General features: G+C 49.0%; 1 protein-coding gene across 1 annotated transcript in view; it reads left to right on the plus strand.

Moving 5' to 3' along the window:
- Positions 1 to 22,452, plus strand: part of HYDIN (HYDIN axonemal central pair apparatus protein) — a 104,423-nt gene that overhangs the window by 4,487 nt on the left and 77,484 nt on the right. The window contains exons 2-6 of the mRNA XM_086621241.1: positions 3,435 to 3,566; positions 4,718 to 4,843; positions 6,528 to 6,647; positions 10,054 to 10,188; positions 16,462 to 16,661. Coding sequence (XP_086477367.1) covers positions 3,447 to 3,566; positions 4,718 to 4,843; positions 6,528 to 6,647; positions 10,054 to 10,188; positions 16,462 to 16,661 — 701 coding nt within the window. The 5' untranslated portion in view covers positions 3,435 to 3,446. The remainder of the gene's footprint in view (positions 1 to 3,434; positions 3,567 to 4,717; positions 4,844 to 6,527; positions 6,648 to 10,053; positions 10,189 to 16,461; positions 16,662 to 22,452) is intronic.

A 22,452-nucleotide genomic window follows, 5' to 3' on the forward strand; every position in this document is an offset into this window, starting at 1 on the left:
GATTTTAGGGGTGAAACTGTCTCTGGAGCAAAGGGTGAGAGGGACCTGGAGGCTGCCAGCACTTTCTCTGTGTCAGGGATTGGGAGTTGGAGCCCCTTTTCCCCCCTCCTCGGAGCTGGACAGGGAGCAAGCTTTGCTCCCCAAAGGGGGAAACTTCCGAAACTTCTTCCTTTCTTCTCATGGGATGCAGCTGTGGCTGCATCCAGGCCGTGGGTTGTGTGGCATCTTGCCCTCCTCATCTTGCACAGGGGCTTTTGGGTGTTTTGGCTTTAAATCTGTCTTGCACAGTGTGTAAATTACGACTTAAATTGTTCTTGCTCTGTCTAGGAAAAGCTGTGAAGATTTATGATGAAAAACGCGACGGATGGCCTGGCTCGATGTGAGTGCCAAGCTAACTCCCCCTAACTCTCCTTTCCCTGCGTTTTAAATCCATGGGTGATTTCCTGAGATGCAATTCCTGTGAACATCTAGGGAAAATACAAAGGCTAGGCTGCTCCAGGGGGGTGCAGATTACTCCTAACGTGTTTTCCAGCCTTGCCCCTTGGCTGAAGGGTGGGAAATAATTGGGTGAAGCCAAAGTCTGCTCCGTAACCCCTCGGGGTTACAGCCAGTGCTGTAGTGCTGCAGTAGTAATCCAGTACATACAGAATAATTATTATTCTGGCAGCCAGTGATGCATGTGTGCTGGATAACTGGGCACGAGGCTGGTACACTGGGTAGCCCAACTGCCAAGTCCTGGCAGTTGCCTTCAACGTTCTCCTGGGCTCCCAGAACCCACCAGCCCAGTGGCAGTTGGTGGGAGCAGGGTCACACCAACGGTTCCCTGGCCAGCTCCTGTCCCTCCAGGCTGTCCACAGCCACCAAATAGCCCAAGTGAGACTGGGAGCTACACAAAGTGAATCCTACAAGAGAAGTGTGAATTACCCGTCCTAAGGTAGCGTTTGGCCACCAGGCAGGAAGGAAGGGGGTTTTGTTGGCAGAGGGCTAACAGCAGGGATGCAGCAGTTGTGTGACACTCAACAGGATTTAACTTAAATACCTGGTCTAAGAGCAAGTGTGGGGAGGTGGAAGGGTTTTAGTGGGTTCTGAAATTGCTGTGCAACTTGCAGTGATGGTAGAGACTTCTGAGTAGAGCTCAGCTGTGGATACTGGGGTAAAAGGGAGCCTTGGGGAGGAGGCTGAAGCTTGGCTGGTCTTTGATCTTCAGCTTGGCACCCTGCTCTGATACATCTTGATTTCCTGAGACAAGTCAGGAATTTCTGCCCCAGCCCTGGGCCATATTTCTTCATTTCTTGTGTAGGTTGTCTTAGCTGTTGTGTCCTGGCACAGCTGGTTCCTCTGCCCAGGCTCAGGGCATTTGTGCTCTGAACCCAAAACAGAGGTGCCAGAGCTGTCTGTGGGCCGAGCCGGAGCAGAAGAGGAATCGCAATCCATCCTTATGTGTCTGGGGTGGGCAGAGGGCTGTTTGAGGTGGGGAGGATGGACATCTCCCTCCACCAGACAGGGCTGGTGGGCTGTGTTGTGGCTGCTGGTTTGTCCTGCCTCTACAGCGGGACGTGGCCGATTTTGTTAGTTCTACTCCTTTCCTCCTAACCGGGAGGCTGATTCCTGCAGGAAAGTGGAGCCGTGGGGCTGTGAAAGTGCCTTGATGCGGGGCTGGAGGGTGGGGGAAGCTGTGAGACAGAGATGGGGGTGTGGAGGTTGGAAGCCCTCTGGAAATAAGCACTGTGGGCGTAATGAACAGGATTAATTTCAAGTGAAGGGAAATTACAGGTAGAAGATTGGAACAAATAATCCAATTATTCTCGAGACCCAATAATAAAACATTGACATCCAGATTAAGGTTGTATCATCCCCATTAGATTTCTCTTGAAAAATAGTTATTTCCAGCTTTAAATCCTGGCTTTTGCTGCAGCATGTCCTCGCGTCCGTGCGACAGTGCTGTGCTCTTGTGTTTCTTGCAAGAACTTTCTTGCAAGGTGACTCTTCCTAATGCTGTGAAGCACCCGGTGCTGCAAACACGTATGATACTGTAGCTGTTGGGAGATGGTCATCTTTGTATACAGCGAGACATCACCTATACAGCAAGTCCACCCAAAAAAGATGATGTGAAACAGAAGGAAGTAGGAGGGAATATGATCTATGATTTTTACTTAACGTCAGGATGACAATTTTAGGGTAGAGCTGGGTTTGAAAGCACTGGTCTTTCAAGTCCCAGCAAATAAGAAGTGAGCAAATCCATCTGTTCTTGGTCCAGTCAGTCAGGGAGCAGAAAGTATTTCTAGTCCAAAGTAGGGCTTAGTAAATACCGTAGGTGTTTGTCTTGGATTTTTGTTGGTGCTTGAGACCCGCTTTCTGGGGTCATCTTCTCTTCTTTCACTTTATTGCACACGCACTTCATGTGACACAGGTGGAGAGGTGGTCGGCAGGCTGGTGATGGGAAGAAGAGTGGCCCATGGACCTGTTAACTCAGGCTGTTTGTAGGATAAGGCTGCTGGAGAAGAACTGCCAGTAGGATAAAGTCTTAAGTGGCCCTGCTTTCACACATGCTGCATTTATATTTGAGCTCATTGCTCGTGTTCCTTCGATGGTTTCATGCTTTTATTTCTGCTGTTGCAGCCTCTAATGCCTGTAGGGAGCCCTGAGTTTGGGTGTTACTAAGTGAAATTAGGGCCCTCGTTCTCCGTGGAGAAATACTCGTGGGCACTGTGGTAATTTCATGCCTGGAAGGGGTCATATTTGCTGGATAATGTTTGTAACTTCAACCAACCCAATTAGCCTTGAGAAACTCTAGTTCTTACTCAGAGTGTCGAACTCCGCGCTCCGTTAGTTAGAAGCATCACCCGGCTCCTTGCACGGAGGGCGGATTTTTGGTGTGCAAAGTAGGGAAGTGGTTGGATTTCTGTGAACTCTCGGGGCAGCAGCCGCCGTCCCTGGGTTTAAGGTTGTTCCTGATACTCGGAGCACTCAGTAGGGTCGGGCACAAAGTCCCATCAAGTCAGCTGCTCTGGCAAAATGAAGCAGCTGAGTCACGTTTACCTTCCTTCTGTTCCCACTGAAAAACTTTGAAAGAGCAATAAAGAACAGTTTGGTGTTAATAGAGATTTGGTTGAGAATTCCAGTAAATGGGGTTCCAAAAGTAGTGGAAGGGGAGGAAGGTGTGAAATGCCAGCGGGCCCTGGGGTGTGTTGGTGGCTCGTGGGACTGCAGCCACAGCAAAAGCCCGTTTTGGCTCAGGGAATGTTTGTGCTGGGGCTTTACTTGTATGAATCTGAGCTCTGCCCCTTAAATACGGTCTGATGATGAAAGAGGATGAGGAGGCCTTATGTTCTCCGCTTACGAAGGATGCTGCAGCCTGGAGACACAGTCGTATCCTTTGAGTCTGCTGTGAATGGGGTTTTGGATTTTCAAAGTCCCATTGTTACTCCTTCCAGGTGAGCTGAGACATGGCCGCTAGCAACATCCATCGGTCCATGGACTCCTTCAAAATGGCTGGTGGATTCCAGAGGAAGGTGGTAGCACCTCGTTTTCCGAAGCTGGTCAGAGAGGCACAAGAACCTGTACCTGTAAGTACCCGCTGTGGCCAAGTAGGAGCTGTTAAGGCTGGAAGCTCCCCCTGTGTCCCTCCTGCTGCCTAGCAGCACGGTGAAGCTGGGCACCACCTCCCCATCTCTTTGCTGCCGTGCTTCTGCGGGAGGTGGCCATCACGGTGCAGTGGGGGTTGGACCGTGTGCTGCTTCAGGGAAGGTCCAGAGTCTTGCCCGGATGTGCCACTGGAGCCAAGTTAAACGGATGCACTGGGCATGGCACTGGGATAGCTGAAGCATGAGCCTGTGCTTCTTTCTGTCCTCTTTGTGTGGGCAGTAATGTCTTCTGTCACGTAGACGTGCTTGCCAGTGCTGCTCCGACTGTACCTGCCCTCCAGGCAGCTGGGCACGTGGTGGGCTGCTCAAAACTCTGCCTGAAGACTTGCCAGAACATGGTTGATCCTGGATAGAATAGCTTCCAAACCAGTTATTTTGTTGGATCTCGTGTCCTGTGCGGAGCACAGATCCAGCCCTGCAAACCACAGTGGAGTCAGGGCAATTCCTCCTTCCCATCCACAAATGTCCCATTTGACTGGAGCTCACTTGACTGGAGGTGACCCAGTGCTGAGGCTCTGTCAAGGAGACGTGTCCGTGTACTTCTGTGGAGGGTGCTGCGAGGCCAGGACAGAGAGAAAACCAGAGCTAATTAAAAAGAGAGAACTAAAACTTGGACCTGTTCCTCTCCACCTCAGTCCTGGCACACGGCTGCTTTTCTGCTTTCCTCTGACTCAGCCAGCAGTGACGTCTCCACACGCGTGTTGGCTGTGAGCTCTGTGCAAGGATGGAGTTGGGGGATTTCTGATAACTCCTCCCCGCTCCCTTCAAAGGTCACTGGCTCAATCCAGCAAAACTAAAGAGGGAACAAATGCCGGAAGAGCAGAAGTCCCCAAACATGTCACATCAAATCATGAAGGAGAAGCTAATGGGACAGAGCCACTTGGTTAGACCATGTGTGTTCTGCTCTATATCATTAATTTACTGATGTTAAATATTTCAGCAGGTAACTGACGGGACTTCCAGGACTGACCTAGTAACTGTGATCACAAATTATTCATCAGTGGCACTTGAACAAGAAAAGCCTTTCTGAACGAAGGCGGTTCTGTAGCTCTTGTTGGTGTTTTGCGTTTCAGCTGACTCCCTCTGCCTTCCTGAAGGAGACGTCTCTCACCACCAAGCAGAGGCTGGCCAGCACTCGGGAGATAAGGCTGCCCCAGATTTTCCAGCTCCTGGACATGAGTGACAGCTCCCATCACAAGGTAGCCTTTTCCTGCCCTTTTCCTTGCTGTTTGTGACATTTGAAGAGGGGACGTGCTTGTGACGGGCTTGCCTCCAGCTCATCTGAGTACCTCAAGGACTAGGTGCTCTTGTCCTTCCAAACTGCTGGTGATGGTGGGGTTCCTTCTGCTGGGGAGAAAGCTGAACCGTTTTTCCCTGGTGAGATGTTGAACTCCTGATCTGCAGCAAGCCAATTGAAATAACCTCTGCTGAGTTCAGTGGGGTTTGCTGGAGTTAAGCTGTTATTGCTGAAGCATGATCAAGGGGGAAGGCTGGGGCAGGACACGAGGGCATGAGCTTGCCGTTTTCCATCCTCCCTCTGGAACAGCCACCTCCTCTCTTGCATTGCTGTTGTCGCTGTCAAACACTTGGGTTCATGGCTCCCTCAGCGGTGGCACCGTTGGCCTTTGGAGGCTGTAGGCCCTATGGTAATTACTCAAGATTTAACAAACCCAATTGCATTAATGCTTTGGGTTGGAACGACATGTGTGACCCTTAGAGGGGTGTTAGGTTTGCAGGCTGTGGGATCCTGCCAGACATACAGGGGAACCACCCCGGGCAGGTGGAGTTGGATGTGCTTTATCTGCATCACTGCTTACTTAGATGTGTGTTTAAAGCTGCTTTTCGTACGGAACCGCTCAGGAAAACACACAGCCCAAACAGGCAGATTGCCAAGGTAGGCTGTTGAGCAGAAAATCACCAGCAAGAGACCTTTAACAAAGTGGTGAAGGATTGCCCTGGGCAGCCCAGGAGGCTGGGAACGCACCAGAGGGCTGCACAGACAACTGTCAGGGGGCTGCAGCTACGAGCTGCTGCATGGCCACGATTTCGGTGGAGGAGCAGAAGACCTGCCTGTGCCTTTAGAGTGGGAATGCTGCAGCTGGAAGAGGGGAGGCGAAGCAGGGAGGCATTTTCTCAAAGTAATGCCTCCGCTCTGTAAGCGTTTGCTGTCTGTGTCTGTGTTCAGACATGCTTCTGCAGCGGTCTGAAATAATCCAGCAATAATAGAATACAGTAGAGTATCTGCTTAAAGATCATGGAAAAAGGAGATACCGAGTCCAGTCTCACTCAAGTTGCCCAGTAATGCTGAGAAAAGAGCTGAACCTCATCACCATCCAGCATTCAGCACATTTGTCTTTTTCCTAACTACTGTGTTACTTTCTTTTTGGCCTTACCTCCTCTGGTATTGTTCTCTTCTTACTGGTTTCTAGGCTCTATATCAAAAAAGGTATTTGGGGATGCGTAGGACTCGATCTCTCTGTCTCAGAATAAGGATCATCCCCAAATTGTTTGGAGTCTTATGTAGATTCTGGGGTTTCACTTGCTCCGTGAGGGCTTGTGGCTCTTTCAGTAAATTCTCTGGAGCTGCGTGGCCATGTTAGCACAAGGCTCTGCTGGAGATAAGCACTACCTTGTGTTTTTGAGAAGGAAACCTCTTGGAGAAACACCTACTCCAAGAGATTCTTGGCTTGCGCCTACTAAAGGTGGTCCAGAAACTTTTGATCAGCTCAGAACACAGGTGGGGGAGCTCCTGTTTCCATAGAGCGAGCTGGGCAGATGTTCTCACCAAGAGGCTGTACTTCACTGGAGATGAGTGTTGGATTCTTGTTCCTGAATCTTCCTCCCAATAGCTGAACCTCTTGCTTCTCTGTCTTGTATTTCCAGTTCTCATCAGTTGACCTGGAACAGAGCTTGTTTCAGCCTTTCCCATCGGAGGTGGTGTTTCAGAACTATGTCCCCTTCGAGGTCTACAAGGTGCCACTGACTCTGAGGAACATGGACAAGGTAAGTGGTGGGACGTGGAGGTTTAACAGTGTGCTGGAAGAGGAGAGCAGTGTAATTCCCGTGGTATACAGCACGGCAAGTTATCTGCTGCAGCACAGCACATCCAAAATGGAATGTCTCATCACCTTTATTTTGCAAGACAGTGGAAACCTTCCCATGCTGGGGATTCTCCCCCTGATTTTGGCCATGCGGTGGTGGCATCTAACCCAAAGGAGCTTTTCTAGTCAGCATCCTTCCCCTTGAAAGCCCTGGGTTGGTGGGAATGTCAAGAGCTGTACAGTTCTGACCTGCTGTCATGCCTTACCTCGAGCGTGCACCACGTCCTGGTGGCTCCTTGGTTAACCTGGGGTTCTGGCCAGGCATCGCTGCCGCTCGCAGCCTGTTCAGCTGCCTCCGTGCAGCTCCTGGCAAGGCACAGGGTTTGGATCTTCTCCACTTCATGCTGGAATAAGTTATAATTAGCGGCATTAGCACTCTGGGAAAGGTGTTTTGAAACACCAGAGTGATTTAGCAGAAGCAGTGGGAGGCCTTTAGGTGCCACTTCAGGCTCCTGCTGAGCATAATTCAGTTCTGCTCAGGTGTTTTTAAGACAACGTGGCTCTCTGCTTTCCCATTGGAGAACCACAGCACATCTGGAGTAACGTGCTCTTGAAGGTCTCCACCTTTACTTGAAAAAACTGTGATCGTTTTGAGATTTCCCGAGAAAGTTGAGAAGGGAAAAGCTGAAAAATGTCAGCAATTTTGTTCCACTGTGAAGAGGAAAATTGAGACCTTTTGAGTTTCAGCAGGGGAAACGTTTGCTCGAATGAGACATGTGCCAAGAGCAAGCTGGTGGGAAAAGGCAGGAGGGAGGAAAGGAGAGGAGCTAAAAAGTGCTCTGGGAGAGAACATTGCACACGCGAGGGTTTCTCTCGACACCTAACAGTAAGTGTCCTGGAAGCAGAGAAAGGTCAGAAAAAGGAAGGTGTAATTAAAGATGCTGTTCTGTAATGAAGAGGCAGATGTTTGCAAGAGAGGAGGGCAGGATGGGAAGATGGAAGTGCCCATGAGAGCAGGTGAATTAGCCCCCTCTCCAAGTCTGCCTGTTGGGGGAAACAAATGGCCAACAAATGCTGTTGGGGCATACGGCAGGTGGAGGAACAGCAAGAGTCAAAATCTATTCTGAGATAACAGAAGAGATTTTGGCAGGGACGTGGTTGAAAATGGAAGACCCTTTGGTGAGGAAGGATGCAGGTGTGGTCCCTCGGTTATTCCTGGAGAGTACTGTGCCATTCCTGGCACAGCGTTTAGCTTGGGAATATTGGAAAGATGCAGTGTAGATGCCCATGCCCGAGGGATACCATCTGTGTGGTCTACACTGATTGTGGGCACTCTTTGCTGTAGGTATCCTCTTTCCTGATTAAAATGTGCCTCAGTTTCTCTTTTCCTGTGGCTCAGCTGTGTTCCCACTGAGTCTTTTGGCTTCAACTGCTCCATATTATCCATGTGGCACTTCAAAATGCTTGTCTTTGCCAAGTACCAGCCAACAGGCAAACAGTTAATTTGCTCTATTGATGCTTCCTCAAGTGGAAAAGAACATCTGCATCAATGTTGCTGCCGTTCCTGATAAAAAATAGTAAACTTGTACAGCTGTACCTTGGGATTTGTGTGCCCTGTAAAGGGGAGACGATGTGCGAACTGTTGCTTTTTTTCCAAAATATGAATTTATTTTGAAGCTGGTAAGGCCTCAACAGTTGGACAGCACTGGTGTAGAGCAAAATCAGCTCTAAGGCAAATCCTTGGCGTGTTTTAAGTACGCAAAGATAGAGATGATCATCCCAAGAGAGGTGGTTATATTCTAATTTTGTTGGCTTTTGGTAACGTCCTGGAGAAAAGCAACTTTGTGCTCTGTCTCAAAAGTTTTCTCACCAGTTTCTCAGATTGCTCTGGATCACACTGGCTTACACTGGTAGCCTGAGGTTGTCTGCCCCATAAAAACCCAGCTAACAGTGAAGTGTGTTTTGGCTCTGTAGAGGCTCTGTAATCATCCCAGTACAGAAGGGCTTCGCTACAGACTTACTGCTCTTCCCTGTGTGTTGTAAAATTGCTTTTCTGTCTTCAGGCAGCTCCTCCCCACCCTCAGATGTTCTGGGTGGCTTTTGCTGAAGATCTTAGCCCCGTGGGCTCATCTCCCAGGGGACTTGGTGACCAAAATGTTTGTCTGCAGTGTGAAATTGGCTCCTGGAACACGCTGCCCTAGGGCATTTCTGGGAACAAAGGGCGTTTAGGGAGTTCAGGACTGCCTTGGCCGTGGGTGGTGCAGACTGAATCTCCGTTTTTCCCAAGCCTCGTGTGGGTTCGTTGTTTATCAGTGCAGCTGCCTGTCAGTCAACATGGCCTGGTTTAGACTTTGAGATGAGATTTGGTGCTCAGGAGTTGATATCTGCGTGCTAGAAAGTGCCTGTTTGGTGTCTCTGTGCTTGTGGTATCCCAGAGGACAGAAACTTGCAGCGGGGTGTCCGCAGGGGCTCCTGGCTGTGGGGAGGAATACCCAGGAATCCGGCTCGCCTGCACTGGCAGCTGCCTGGCTACAGTCACCGGGCAGCAGGAGCCTCCGGAGGGCTGAGGTTGGTTTTCAGTAATGAAAGCACACTGTGAGTCAGTGCTGGTCCTGCATCCCAAGGCAGAAAATGCCTTTGAAGCCCCTAATTGATAGGCACAGCCCAGGGGCTTGTCCAGCTTTCCATTATTTCCGTGAGTTGACTGCTCTCATCTTCTGCATCAGCCTTTCCTTGTCCAATATTGTGCTGCTTCCTGCTCCTTCACAGCCCCCTTGGAATTCTCTTAGCTATCTCCTTGTTTCTGGAGTTATCTCTTTGTTTTCCTACGTTCCTCCTTTTGCTCTTCTTTCAGCTTGCTTTTTTTTTTTTATTCCCAGTAAGGCCACAATGTCTGTGGTCTCCTTCTCTTGCCAGTCTGCCCACACTGTAGCACCACAGCTTGGCTGCCTCACTCAAACCCAGTATGTTAGAAGTGAATTTCTTCCTTGCCCCAGTATAACAAATACTGTTTTGCTTTCAGCTCATACATCCCTCCTCTGGAGGCATGACTGCATGGATGTGTGCAGGCAGGTTCTTTGGGCTTGTTGGATCTGCAAATGACTTGATTGGAGTATTATATCTCCATCCTGCTGGTGTCTTACCTGTTGGCACTTCCTTCACTGCAGGGAATTGCCTTCGAGCTGGCTTACAGCTATTTTGCCCAGGCAGGAGGGATTCAAGCGCACCCTTGTGTATTATGTGCGTGTACTTCCAGAGCTAAAAGTGCTTGGGGAAGGTGGTTAAGGATGGATGTCACCAGGGCATGGCCAGATCTCTTCTCATGTTTCCACGAGTGGCAAAATTACAGTTTCCTGTCTTTCCTGCAGGTTCCTCGGCTGGTGAAGGTTGTCATGGAGCAGTCGCCTTACTTCAAGTTGATCAGCCCGAGTCCTGTGTGCCATAAGGTTGCACCTGGCCTACGTGTCACTTTCCGCATCGCTTTCACCCCTCAAGAGAACAAGGTGAGACCAGAGGTCCCAAGAGGTTGGTGACTTCAGTGGAAGCTGAACCTGCAGGGTTCTGGTGTGGGTTTTGAGGAACTGTTCTGCTTTCAGTGGGGAGTTGTCACTGGATCTAAAACGGAGGGAAGCTCTTTCTCCGTGGTGAAAATTTATGCTCTCATAGGCTGGATGCTCTTGAATGTTTCCGACCTTTTTTTATCCTTCAGTGCTGGGATGAGAGAGTCTGTGGTGGGGCAGCCTCTGAAGGTGGTGTTTCCTAGTGTCTGTCCATTGCTGCACTATTATGGGTTTGCTCCACTAACTGTAAATACAAAAGTCTATTCATAAGTGACCTATTATTTGAAGGACCCCAAGTAAGCCTGATGAGAGTGAGGACCATCACCTTTGAAAACTGGAGTCACGTTGGTGTGTATCGTGCTGGACATGGTAGTGAAACAGCTGAATGTCCTGTCTAATGTCGTCCCTTCATCTGCACGCTGGTTATAGGCCACCGCCTGCTGTGAGGTCTGCTCCACGCTGTGGCCAGGCAGTCCCACCTTGGCATGGCATGGCACCGCTGCCCGCTGCGGCAGGGACTGATGGGCTGTGCTTTCCCTCCCTGTGCTTTCTTGAGCGTTCCCGGGGGAAGATGCACATGGAACAGTAGGAAAATGGCCGGGAGGAGTGTTAAGATGTTTAGCCATCTCTCTACTCAATGGTAGGGCTTTAATTGTTGTGGAAAATGTTAGAGGAACAACTAGATCCAGAGAGCTTTTCTTTGAAGGTTTGTTATTCCAGAAATGGATTAGTACATGGCAAGGAAGGGAAGAAGCATTGCAGGGAAACAAGGACAGGCTGAGTCTTCCGACCAGCATCCTGCTCCTCTTAGCACTGTTCTTCACACGGCTTGGTTGGAGAGGCAGGTGTCAGGGAGAGCTCTGAGCCAGCTGATGCGTCAGGCCAGGGGTGCGAGATCTCTTTTTCTCATCTTCCATTTGCTGCTTGGATGTAGTTTAACGCTTTGTCCTATCCTCAAACAGCATGGGTATGTGGAGCTGAAGAGGAGATGCCCTGTGGTCTCTAGCTCCCCATGCTTGTGAAATAATCTGTTCCTTTGGAGGGGCTGAGAAATTATCTAATGTCATTAATATTTAGGGTAAAAATTATGTTGGCCTAGGGCACTTCTCCGTCCTACCCAAGTGACACAAGCTTTATCTTGCTGAGGTGCAAAGTACACTGGTGCCTCTAAAATGTGATTTGTTAGTATTAATTAGTGTTCATTTTTGGGGTGCAAGAGGTAAATCGGTGCCCATGAAGGGCAAAGTGCTGCCCTTCAAGTTTAGAGAGGCAGCAGAGTAACATATGAGCATCACCACAAATAGAAGTAGGGTGAGATAACCCCGGGGAGCACTAATGTCCAATACTTTGTCCCTTGTCTTGCCCTTGAACCAACAAGTGTACGGAGTCGGGAGCTCTGCCAGCCAGAGGTCCTCTGCACAGCTTCAGCGACACCCCGGCGGTTTCTGCTGAACTGGGGTTTGTGCTCCTTGTAGAGGTTGTGCAGGACGTTGGGAGAGGGATGCGTGCTGCTCCCTGGGGATTTGTACAGCAGAATCAGAAATTGGTACAAACAGAACGTTTTGTCTCCTACTTGATGAAGTCAGCGCGGTACCGGGGTCCCGTAGCTCAGAAAAGCATCCATAGCACGGTCAGGAGGTGCACAGCACCTTGAAAACCCCTTGGCAAAGAGGCAGGCGTTGGGAGATGGCTCTGCAAAGCCACCTGCGCTGGGATTGCAGCGGCTGGCATGCACAATGCCGGCGGTTTAGTTGGGGAAGGTCTGAGTGCTGCCTTTGAACAGCCTCTGCCTCTCTGCTGCTCCGTGATCCAGGGATGTGGATCACCCGGTGAGCCGGGGTGCAGGTCCAAACCCCTCTGTCAGGGTTGGAGAGCCCTCCTGATGTGGAGTTGGTTTATGTACGTCTCTTGCTTGGAATCTCTCCTTCCCTGGGGTAAGTCTGGCTTGAGCAAAGTCGTTGCTGATTCACAGGAGTGAAGCTCAGAGCTGAATTGTGGCTGAGCCCTAAATCCAAGGAACACGTGAGCTCTTGGAGGCTGAAATGCCACGTGCCATGTCGCCCTTTCTTGAAAAACGAGCAGTTTCCTGTTGTCTCGCAGTCATTTGGGAATGTGCCACGTGATTGGACTGTCAGACAGTAAATAAATAGCTGACATGTCTCTATGTTTAGTGGCACTTGCTTTGGAAATATGAAATGCTAATTTTTCTGCGGGGTGATGTTTCCAATTAGTTACTCTCGCTGCTTCTGATTTACACGTTCCTGTTTTATGGCTCTGGTTGTGCAGTGTGGGTGTGCTCGTGCCACCCTGTGTGCCCGGGTGTCCTTGCATCTTGGTCTGACAGTCTCTGCCTAATTGGGAACCATTGTGGGGCTGACTGGTGAATAAACAACGGGCAGAAATAGATATTTGTGTGTCCTTCAGGCTTATTAATGGATTATCTTAATGGGAGAAGGAAGCAAGAAGCATATAGAAACAGCACAGCTTATTCTGTTTTGTCCTCTTGCTCTTTTCATTGTAGCAATACAAGATTTTCAGGAATACAAGCTCAGTCTGTAAGGTTTGCAAAATTCATTACTGCTGCTCAGTGGAGACTGAATTAGTGCTCATTGATTAATACGAAATATGACGGGACGATGAGTTATTGCATTCCTGAAATTAACTCCTTTAAAATTCAGTGCAGCCTTGTTTTGTAGCACACAGCAGCTATTGCAAGGATCCTTTTTAAGATGACTCTTGCAGGGAGGAAAGGGACAGAAGATGAAGGCAAAGGGCCCGATTTCAAAGACTCCTGTGAATTGGTAGCTGAGGGAGGCAGGAGGAGGGGTTCCCCTTCTCATGCGAAGCATCTTCATCCTCCAGTCTCCCTCCTCTCCTTTAATGGCCCGTATTTTCCAGCCTTTATGGTGTCATGGTTTCAGCAGGGAGCTTTCCCTGCTTGCCTTACTGCGTTCCCTCGTGCTACGAGGAGCTTTTCTGTGCAATTTCCTGCTGCAAGGAGTTCAGTGAATTCTTTAGGATCAGTTATGCAGCAAAACTGACATCAGCTTGCTGCCATACCGGGCAGTTTAAGATTGGCATCACTGTGACAGTAATTACTGTTGGCCTGAGTTTGCCAAGAGCCTGGAACGACATCTCTGGTAGAAGCAGTTGCTTTGGTTTCAGTGGGTGCTGATTTGGATGTCAGTGGTGATCTTTGGTAGGGCAGAGCTTGCAGCTTCCTGCTTATCGAAGGTGAATGAGAGAAGAGGAACCATCGTACAGCCACCTGTGTTTGCCTTGAAGTGGAGAGAGGAGTTTAACAAGGGATGAAGTTGTATTTACCTGAAAATCTGTAGCCTGCAGCTGCATCTGAGCACGGCAATCTTGAAAGCACAGAAGTGCTGCTGCCCCTCTCATCTGGGCGTGTTTACTTAAAATCCTGCTTTGAAACAGTCTGCTAAGAGTTGGTGGCTGCAAAGTGAAAGGAGATTTTAAACTGGTTTCAGCTGTACCAGTAGATGGTAAGTGTGTAGCAGAGGTGGTGACACAGGGCAGGGCTGCAGTGGAGACCTGTGCTCTTTGCTTTCAAACGCTGAAGGGAGCATGGGTTTGCAGCAGCAGGAGCAGCCAGCTTCTGCCTTGCCCCCCTCTTTCCGTGGGTTTCCCCCCGTTTGGCCTGACGCCGCGTTCACCTTTGATGCCAGGTCCCACTTTGATGTCCCAGAGCCTCGGTGAAGGGTTGGCACGTGCCATAGTGCTTTGCTGAGCCGAGCTCTGTGTGGGAAGCGATGTCCCAGTGTGTCCCTGGAGAAGGAGCTCAGCACACACGATGTGTGTGATGGCGAGAGGCAGCTTTGTCTCTCAAGGTCACGGTTGTCTCTCTGAGGCCAAACCCCTGCTGCTCGAGCTGTTCCTGGAGAAGTCCCTTTCCCTGTGCATTGCTGTGCAGCCAGTCCCAGTGCCCCTCACCAGCCACGGAGCTTGGGAAGGCTGCCTCTGCTTGCTTTGGGGGGATTTATTCCTTGGGTGCTTATTTATGTTGCTCTTGATCCACTCGCTCCTTAGCAATGATAATGACTTGAAAATGATTTCTTTTTACTTCCCTGAAATATCTCCAATTGTTGAAGTTTCTTTTTTCCTTTATCCCTCTGCTGATCTGAACTCCTTGCATCCCCCTCTGTCTACCTGGCATCTGGAAGGCAGAGATAAGTAAATATGGCATGCCAAGACTTAAGGCACGCAGCTTTCGACTGAATTTACAATGCCTTTGTTACACTAGCGTGGCCAAAATAACCAAAAAAAAAAAAAAGTGAATAGCATTCTTCATTTGCTAATGCAGTTTCTGAGGATCTAAGCAGTCCAGGACGTGAAGTACCCAGATAATAAGTGCTTTAAATTCACATGGGCTGCCCATAGCTTTTGTTTTAGAGGGCTTAGGCTGCAAGATCAAGTACAAAATTGCTAATTCAGAAAGACTGGCTGAAGATGAAACGCTCTCCTGAAATGTGATATTCAGTTCTGGAGGTCATTTGCTGCAGTTCCCATCCTGGTACTTTACCTTCCAAATACGAGAAGCTTAAGCCCTTCTGCAGTTTCCAGTGTGAATATTTGAGACGTCTAGGGAAAAAAAGAAATCTTTCTTTATTCTTTTTACGTCTTGGATGTGACAGCGTCTGTTATGACAACCTTAAAGCCCAGCTGAGCGGGTGGCTGGTGTGCTGAGACAGTGGTCAGCAGGTACTGGGTGTCAATTGTTGTGTTAGAGCAATAGTTATGTGCCTGTGCCTCGTCTGGCTGCCTGAGGTCTCTTCCAGGCCTGGAGAGGATGGGTATGAGAGCAGGAAATCCCAAGCACTGAGGAATCTGAACCCGTTCTGGTTGAGGGAGTTTGCTGCTGTGTGCGGTTCCTAAATCAAATCTGTTTTAGAACTGTTGAAGCAGCAAGCAGGCGATCGCCAACGAGTTAAAAGCTCTGAGGGGGGAAAAGATCCATGAGGACAGCAAGTGAGTGATAAGAGGCAGAGCTTTTATCAGCTGGTCAATAAGAGCTGCTGGAGTTGATGGCTCCTGGCCCTGCTGCAACAGCTTTACTGCTGATTTTTCAGTGGGGGCAAGGTGATGCTTCCAGCGCAGCGATGCCACACCGTACATCTGGAGATTGATCTGCTCAGCCCTACAGTCAAATGATTTTGGTGATTTGATTCACTTTCCTGCTGCTAAAAGCCAGACAGTTGGAGGGGGACTGTCTGCCTCTTTTCTGAACAAGCTGATGATCAGGAATAGCCCAGTGGAGTTTGCTCTGGGAGGGATGTCTGAGTGTCTCCCCTTTGCAGCTCCTGATACCACCTCCCTCGGGTAGGCACGCTAACGAGGCACCTACTCACTGTTCTAGAGACCCTACAAGAGAGACATGATTAAAGCATCAACTGTGCCAGAATTTGCACTAGAGAGAAAGCAAAGCTACTGCCTGCGTCCCCCGAGGCTGGGGTGAGCTGTAAAGGGAGACTGGAGGTTAGACACAGGAAGATCTCTCTTTAAGTCTAAGGTAGAGCTGGAATAGGCTGTGGAGGGCAGGGGTGGAATCGTTAGTGCTTTTATGTACTTGTCAAACATCTTGCAGGAATAGTTTGGGTTTACAGCTGAGCTGGTTCTGGGGAGGGCAGAAGGATCAGACAGCTATTTAAGGGTGTGTGTCCCTGTAATGCCATGAAAAGGTGTGAGAAATGCACCTGTACCCTACACTCACCTGAGACTACGACAATTCTTGTGTCTAGCTTGTCAAATATTTCACCAAAGATCGACTGTTGATCGTGCATGTGGCACAGTCCTTTTGAAAATGTGCCTGAGCATCCCCTGCCAAGCTTCAGTGATGTCTCTGCGTTGCTGGGATTGGAGTTAGGGCTGTGGCATGGCTGGGTTCTTCATGGTGCCTTTAGTGGTCTTCAGGGGTGATGGAAGCAGGTTCTGTTACTGCTGTAATCCCTTACATGAAATGATTCTGTTTTGGCGCCTCAGAATCAAAGCATCAGATAATTTTGTCTGGTTCTGCCAGCTTGCTGCGCAAGCAGGTGAATCAGTGGGGTGGTTTCTTCTCGGCAAGTTAACAGCCCTGTTCAAGTCATGGACGTGAAAGGTCCTTAAGGTAAAAAGTACTATTGCCCTATTGAATGCAACTGTTAGAGTCACAGAAACAGCAGTTTTTTTCTTCTGCTGAGATTGTTTCTTTCCCTGCAGGATTATTTCCACCAGCTCACCTGTGTCACAGAGAGAGAGAAGTTTATCGTGCCAATCCGAGCCGTCGGTGCTCGAGCGATCCTGGACTTCCCTGACCAGCTGAACTTCTCCGTCTGCCCAGTGAAGCACAGCACCCAGAAAACTCTGCTGGTTCGCAACACTGGTAATCGGGAGGCTCGATACCACATCAGCACGGAGAGGTAAGGGAGCTCCACGTCTGGCTTGTGCAAAGCGCTGCTGCGTGACGGCGTAGCTGGTAAACGGTACCAAAAAGGGACCCGAGCATCTGAGCTGCTGCCTTGCTGCCATAGCTGCAAACGGGCAGGACACGTGCGTTTTGCAGTTGCTTGCGGTGTTTTAAGCGTGATGCAACCTTTGGTAAAACGCTGCCAGCTGCAGCAGAGTTTTGTGCTGCAGTGGTGCGTCTCCAGCGCGGCATCCAGCAGGCTGATTCTGTTCGAGGGAGCGGCAGGATGCAGGAAGGCAGCGTGACGGCCCTTGGGCTGTGCGAGGTACCGCGCGGCAGGTGGCAGCTCCAGGAGCTCAGGCCATGCAGACCACATACAGTGTTAGGAAATGGTCAGCTATGAGCTGGTGAGAGAGACATCCCAGAATTTATCAGCAGCCACGTCGATATTAGCAAGTGCAGTCGGAGATTGTAGATCAAAGTGATGGGTGTTGAGGCCCTGGTAGTAACACAGTGTGCTCCAGGAACTGTCTTTTCCAGCAGCGTTGATCTGGTCCCCAGAACCAGATATTCTGAAGTAGAATGAGCTCTTGAGATGGGCAGGCACTGGCTTCAGAAGGGCACTGCAGCCCCAAACCAGAATGCTGATGAGGGCACAGGCAAAAGATGCAGCAAATACCTGGTGCACAGGTTGGAGGCCTTTTTTCTTCTAGAGCTTTGTCTCCCAGATTTTCTGGACAGTGCTAGAATGTTAGTAACCAGCTTGCAACCACGTGGTCGTAAGTCCCTTCTGCAAGGGTTACGTACCACAGTTGGCTAAATCCACCCGTTCTCTGGGGGCCACAAGCACGTGGTGTTCTGGTGGTCCCCTGATCAAACACCTGACGTGACTTGTGTTGGGACAGCCTGTGCTGTTCCTTCTGGTCTCAGAAGGCAGTCACCACTTTTCCAGTTTGCTGCACTGGAGAGGGTAGTGCCTTGTTGACACCACATCTGCGAGGCAGCCAGTTCAGTTGGCTGGTAATTAGCTGAGAGTTGCTTGTTCCCAGAGGTGTCGGTGTAGGAGCTGAGGTCAAGGATGCGGCAACGACCTGCTGTCTGACTCGGGTCACCTGAGCTGCCTCAATTTCTTCTCTGGGAAAATGGGGCTCAAAGGAAGACTTTAGTTTTCTCCTGTGAACTGAGGGTCCAGGAGAAGCTTGCAGCAAAGCCTGGCAAGGCTATCTGAGGAGGCTTCTAGGACACTGTTTAAGCAGGCTGCTGCATTTCGCAGTAGAAAATACATAGGCAGGAACTTGTAAATCATTATACAGTTTCCCTCTGGGATTTCCAGATCTAGTTGTCATCACCAAAATAAACACCCAGTAAATGTCTTGTGTCTTTTTGCAATACACACACCAGCTCTCGAGTGATACAGCGTGTGTTAAATCTTGCCTGATACCGATTTTAAAAGTTTCTGAACTCAGCAGTCGAGTGTTTCAGGCTGATTTGTGATAAAGAAATGGGAAGCATTACTAAAGTTTTATTTCAAACTACACAAAACAGTAGTTTTGAATAACTGTACTGCCTGTGCACGGAGATCAAAAGCTGATAGTATTTCCCTTGTCAGCTGAGGGCATCTGTCATCTCTTCCATTTCATTATGAGCTTTTGAAAGCCAGTTTGAAATTTCAAACAGATGATTTAATTCTTTGAATATAAGCAGCATTCTATTCTAATTAAGTCGCTTCCACTTTCATTCAGATTTCTTTTTAAATGTTCTGAAGTTTCTGTGTTTCTGCTCTCTCTTTTTGCTTGGCGTGTTGAGCAGAATGTCATAATGAATTCTTCATTGGGAACTTTCTTAAAGGTTGAGTTCTTCTAATGCCTGTCTACCATCTGCCTGTACGTATATGCACAGATGTGTGGGAAATATGAGAAATTTGGGGAATATGTGAAGTGGAATTGGGCTGATGTAGAAGGTAAAATCATAAAATAACCTTGGTTGAAAGGGACAACTTCTGGGGATCATCTGAGCAAACACTCTGCTCAAAGCAAGACCAGTGTCAAAGTGTGATTGGGTTTGCAAGTAGCACAAGTAAGATCATAGAACCATAGAATGGTTTGGGTTGGAAGAGACCTCAAAGATCATCCAGTTCCAACCCCCCTGCCATGGGCAGGGACACCTTCCACTACACCAGGTTGCCCAAAGCCTCATCCAACTCAACCTTCATCTTTCCTTCTCAAGGCTGTACAACCCATTTGTCTTGGTGTCAGACTGTATGTCCAGTGCTCCAGCCCCCAGGGTCATCTTCTGTAGAAATACTTTCTATCTCATCAATGCCCAGCCTGTACTGCTAGGGATTATCCTATCCCAAATCCAGGATTTTGCTTTTTCCATCCCTGAACTGCGTGAAGTTCACATCAGCCTATTTCTCCAGCCTGTTGTGGTCTCTCTGAGTAGCAGCCCAGCCCTCCAGTGTGTTGACTACTCCCCTCAGTTTGGATCCTCCACTCAAATTTTGCGTGTTCCCTCCTGTTGACCAGGTCAGGATGTCCCCTTGCATCCCAAGACCTGAACAACCATATTCTCCCTATGCGATGAGGCCATGGTGTGCCACCAGTGGTTATTCCAGCCAGTGCTGGGCACCGTACTGTGTGACACGTCATCGCTACATCGCACCAGCTCTTCTTGCTGAGTGCCTCTGGACTCTCTACCGTATCTGCCAACTTCCACATTAATGACTGAGTGCCCTGACAGCAGCGATCAATGGTTGGTTCCTTACTGCTTGTGCTGTGAGAAGTTGCTCAGATACCTACCACTGAGGTCCCAGGTGAGACCTGTGGTTCTAACAGCCCTGGCAGAAAAGAATTGGCCTCCCAGCTGGTTGAGAAGTTGGCTTGAGAATCAGATCAGTGCACCGCTCCACAGGCTAGCAGATGATTAGCTGGCAATTGTCTCTGAATAAATATCTTCACAGAGGCTTTCACAAGAGAGGCTGTTTTCCCACTAATATTAAGGGATTAATTTCCCTGTTGTAGGGAGCAAAGGCTGCATCGTTACTAGCAACAGAGGTAGTGAAGATTTAATGTCATGAATTCTTTGGAATGACTTCCCCACTAACTGGATGATTAATTATTATCACAGGGCACTTAAAACCGTGCTTTGGAAAGGAATGAGTTATGTTCCCTGTCCTGGAGAGCTGGAAGTGTAAATATGAGCTGCAGTAACGAGGAGTTACGGCATAGGTGCTCGGGGAAAGCCGGAGCCTTACGGCCTGAAATTCGGGGCTGTTTTGGTCTCTTCTTGTTGAGCAGAGAGTTTAGGCAGCTGCCATTGAGCAGAGAGCTCAGCTCTTACATCTGGTCACTTCACGGTGACGTTCCCTGCCTGTTTCTCATTTGTCTGAGCACTTTCCTGTTTTCTGTTGGGTGTTTCACTCCAGGGCAGAGCTCTGAAGGGAATCCCTGGGGCTAATTCTGCTGTTCCCTGTTCAGAGCTGTCCCTTGCCACGGTATCTATCAGAAAACATGGCCACATGTTGCCTACATTTTTTTCAAAAAGAAAAAAAAACCACCACCCCAAAGCGCTCCCCGTGCTGCAGTCTGGCGTTGGGGCTGTCCTCCCTCTGCACGTCCATACCCACCTCTTAACTGCATAGCTTTGGTAATAAAAAATAATAATAGTATAAATACAGGAAGTCTCTTCCTGTTATTCTCATTGTTAAGGCAGGATAATGAGCTGCTTCTCCGTGACATTCAGGGAGATAAATGTCATTCCAGTACATTTGAGTTAAAGTGGTGTCTGGAAGCAGATCTTAGTGCAGCACTGCCTTTTTCTGACGTTACAGATGTTGTGCTGTGCCATGCCATGGGGCTGGAGAGGGTCAGTCCGAGATAAGATCCATTTAGGACTGTCCCCACCAAGCCCTGAAAGCTCAGGAAATTATCCTACAAGGCACAGTGCTTGGAGCCCTCTTGCCCCCTCCCTTTGGTACCCATAGGGTCCACGGAGGCGTGGGATGGAAGAGCACAGGACATACAAAGACCATCCAAGGATATGAAAATAGAGCCTAGGTGCAGGGAAAGAGGGAAGGACAGAGCTCTGGGATGCTGACTCTATACAGGATTTTTCAGCACAGGGATGGAGTTTTGGATGCTTTGACTTAACAGACTGGGCTTACTGGAGTAGTTGTACTGCTTGACTGTGGCTGCTATACCATTACTACAAGATTAAATGACCTTTGGGTTTTTCCTGCACTAGGTCTTGGTGGACAGATGAGGCAGTTCAATCACCCATAGGTTTTACTGCCTTCCTTGGGGTTGGAGGTAGCTTTTAATGAAATCGATTCTCCCAAACTCACGTGATTTTGTAATGCAAATTAAGGCACCAGCAGACCAAAGAGAAAGTTTGGTTGTAGGAGGTAAACATGGCATGGGACGTGTGGAGATTATTGCAGCCACCTTGCACGCTGCCTTTGCTAAATATGTGGTTGCAGGAGAAAAGGTGGTTTGAGATCCTGAGCGACAGAACCGCCAGCTTTGTGGGCTTATCAGTTGTGTTTCTGAATTACGTCAGGAGTATTTGGCCCTTGGTATCTCATGGGACAGAACTTCTGCCCAACTCTGCAGAGAATGGGAACTGATGCCTGGTGAAAGTAAGCAAGATGTAAATGCCAAAATATATCCTTCTGAATTTGCTTCCAAATCTAGTGTCGCTGTCCTTCTGAAGGGCAGTAACAGCCAAGGTCTCAGCAGGTACTGGTGGGAAGGTCTCTCCTAAACTGGTGTGGCTAGATGAGTTTATACAAGCTGGAGATTGCAAGGTACCATTGGGAGATCTGGACCTGTGAAGGTTTAGATGTCGTACAACAAAGCGAACGTCCAACTGGACAGAGTTAAAAAGCACGTCAGAATAAAAGAAGCTGTTAAAATAACCTCCAAGCCTTATCTTCTCTGTCTTTCAGGAGCAGTAGTGGTTCATTAAAAGGGTAGATCTAACAGGACCGGAGTTATCTTAACAGCTCACAATTAGAGGATAAAAGGGCAAAGTTTAGCCTGCCAGCTTCATCTCTTGGCAGTGGTTTTCGTTTGGCTACTATGATGTGTCAGGGATGTCTCCTTGGCATCTCCTCTTATCTATAGGCTGCAGGGAACAGCTTAGTGATGTTGACTGAAGTTCAGAGGAGTTAAGTTGAACCATGGAGCTTGTGTCTTTGGGCCTTGGAGAACCAGGTCAATGTGAGGGATAATGGGCTCTTGCTACAGGAGTAAGAGTTGTCTTGTGGGTGCACCTTGGGGCAGGATGTAGGAGATGCAGTGCCTGGTTTGTGCTCGATTTCTCAGTGCTCAGAACTGAGTCCTGGACTTGGTTGGATCCTCTTCTGATAATTTGAAAGTACGAAGATATCTTCTGCCTCAGGCATCCCCTGAAGTCATCCCCAGGAGTGTTATTTGCATCCCAGCCATCTGAGAGCAGGAGTATGTGGACATGGGGAAGGAGCAGGAAGGTGGTGAGATGGGAGGGAGTGCTGAAGCGTTGCCAGGAATCTCCTTAAGTAGCAGCTCTTCTGTTCTGGCAATGTTTCTGGGGGGGAAAAAATAAATAAGAAATCTGTGCCTTTCCCACAGCAGGTGATGATCCCACCTGAGCACCAGCAGAGACCTGCAGCAGTCCTGGCACACATCAGTGCAGATGCAGGACCACGTAGAGCAATTGAGTTCTGAGGCTGGTGGTGCCTTGTTTTTCCTCCTGTCTCTCAAAAGTCTCAGGTCCAGCACATAAACATTGCAAGCCCAATGCAGAATTCTCCGTTAGAGTGAGCA

Source organism: Tauraco erythrolophus, chromosome 15 (genome assembly GCF_009769465.1).
Source record: "Tauraco erythrolophus isolate bTauEry1 chromosome 15, bTauEry1.pri, whole genome shotgun sequence".
Lineage (NCBI taxonomy): Eukaryota > Metazoa > Chordata > Aves > Musophagiformes > Musophagidae > Tauraco > Tauraco erythrolophus.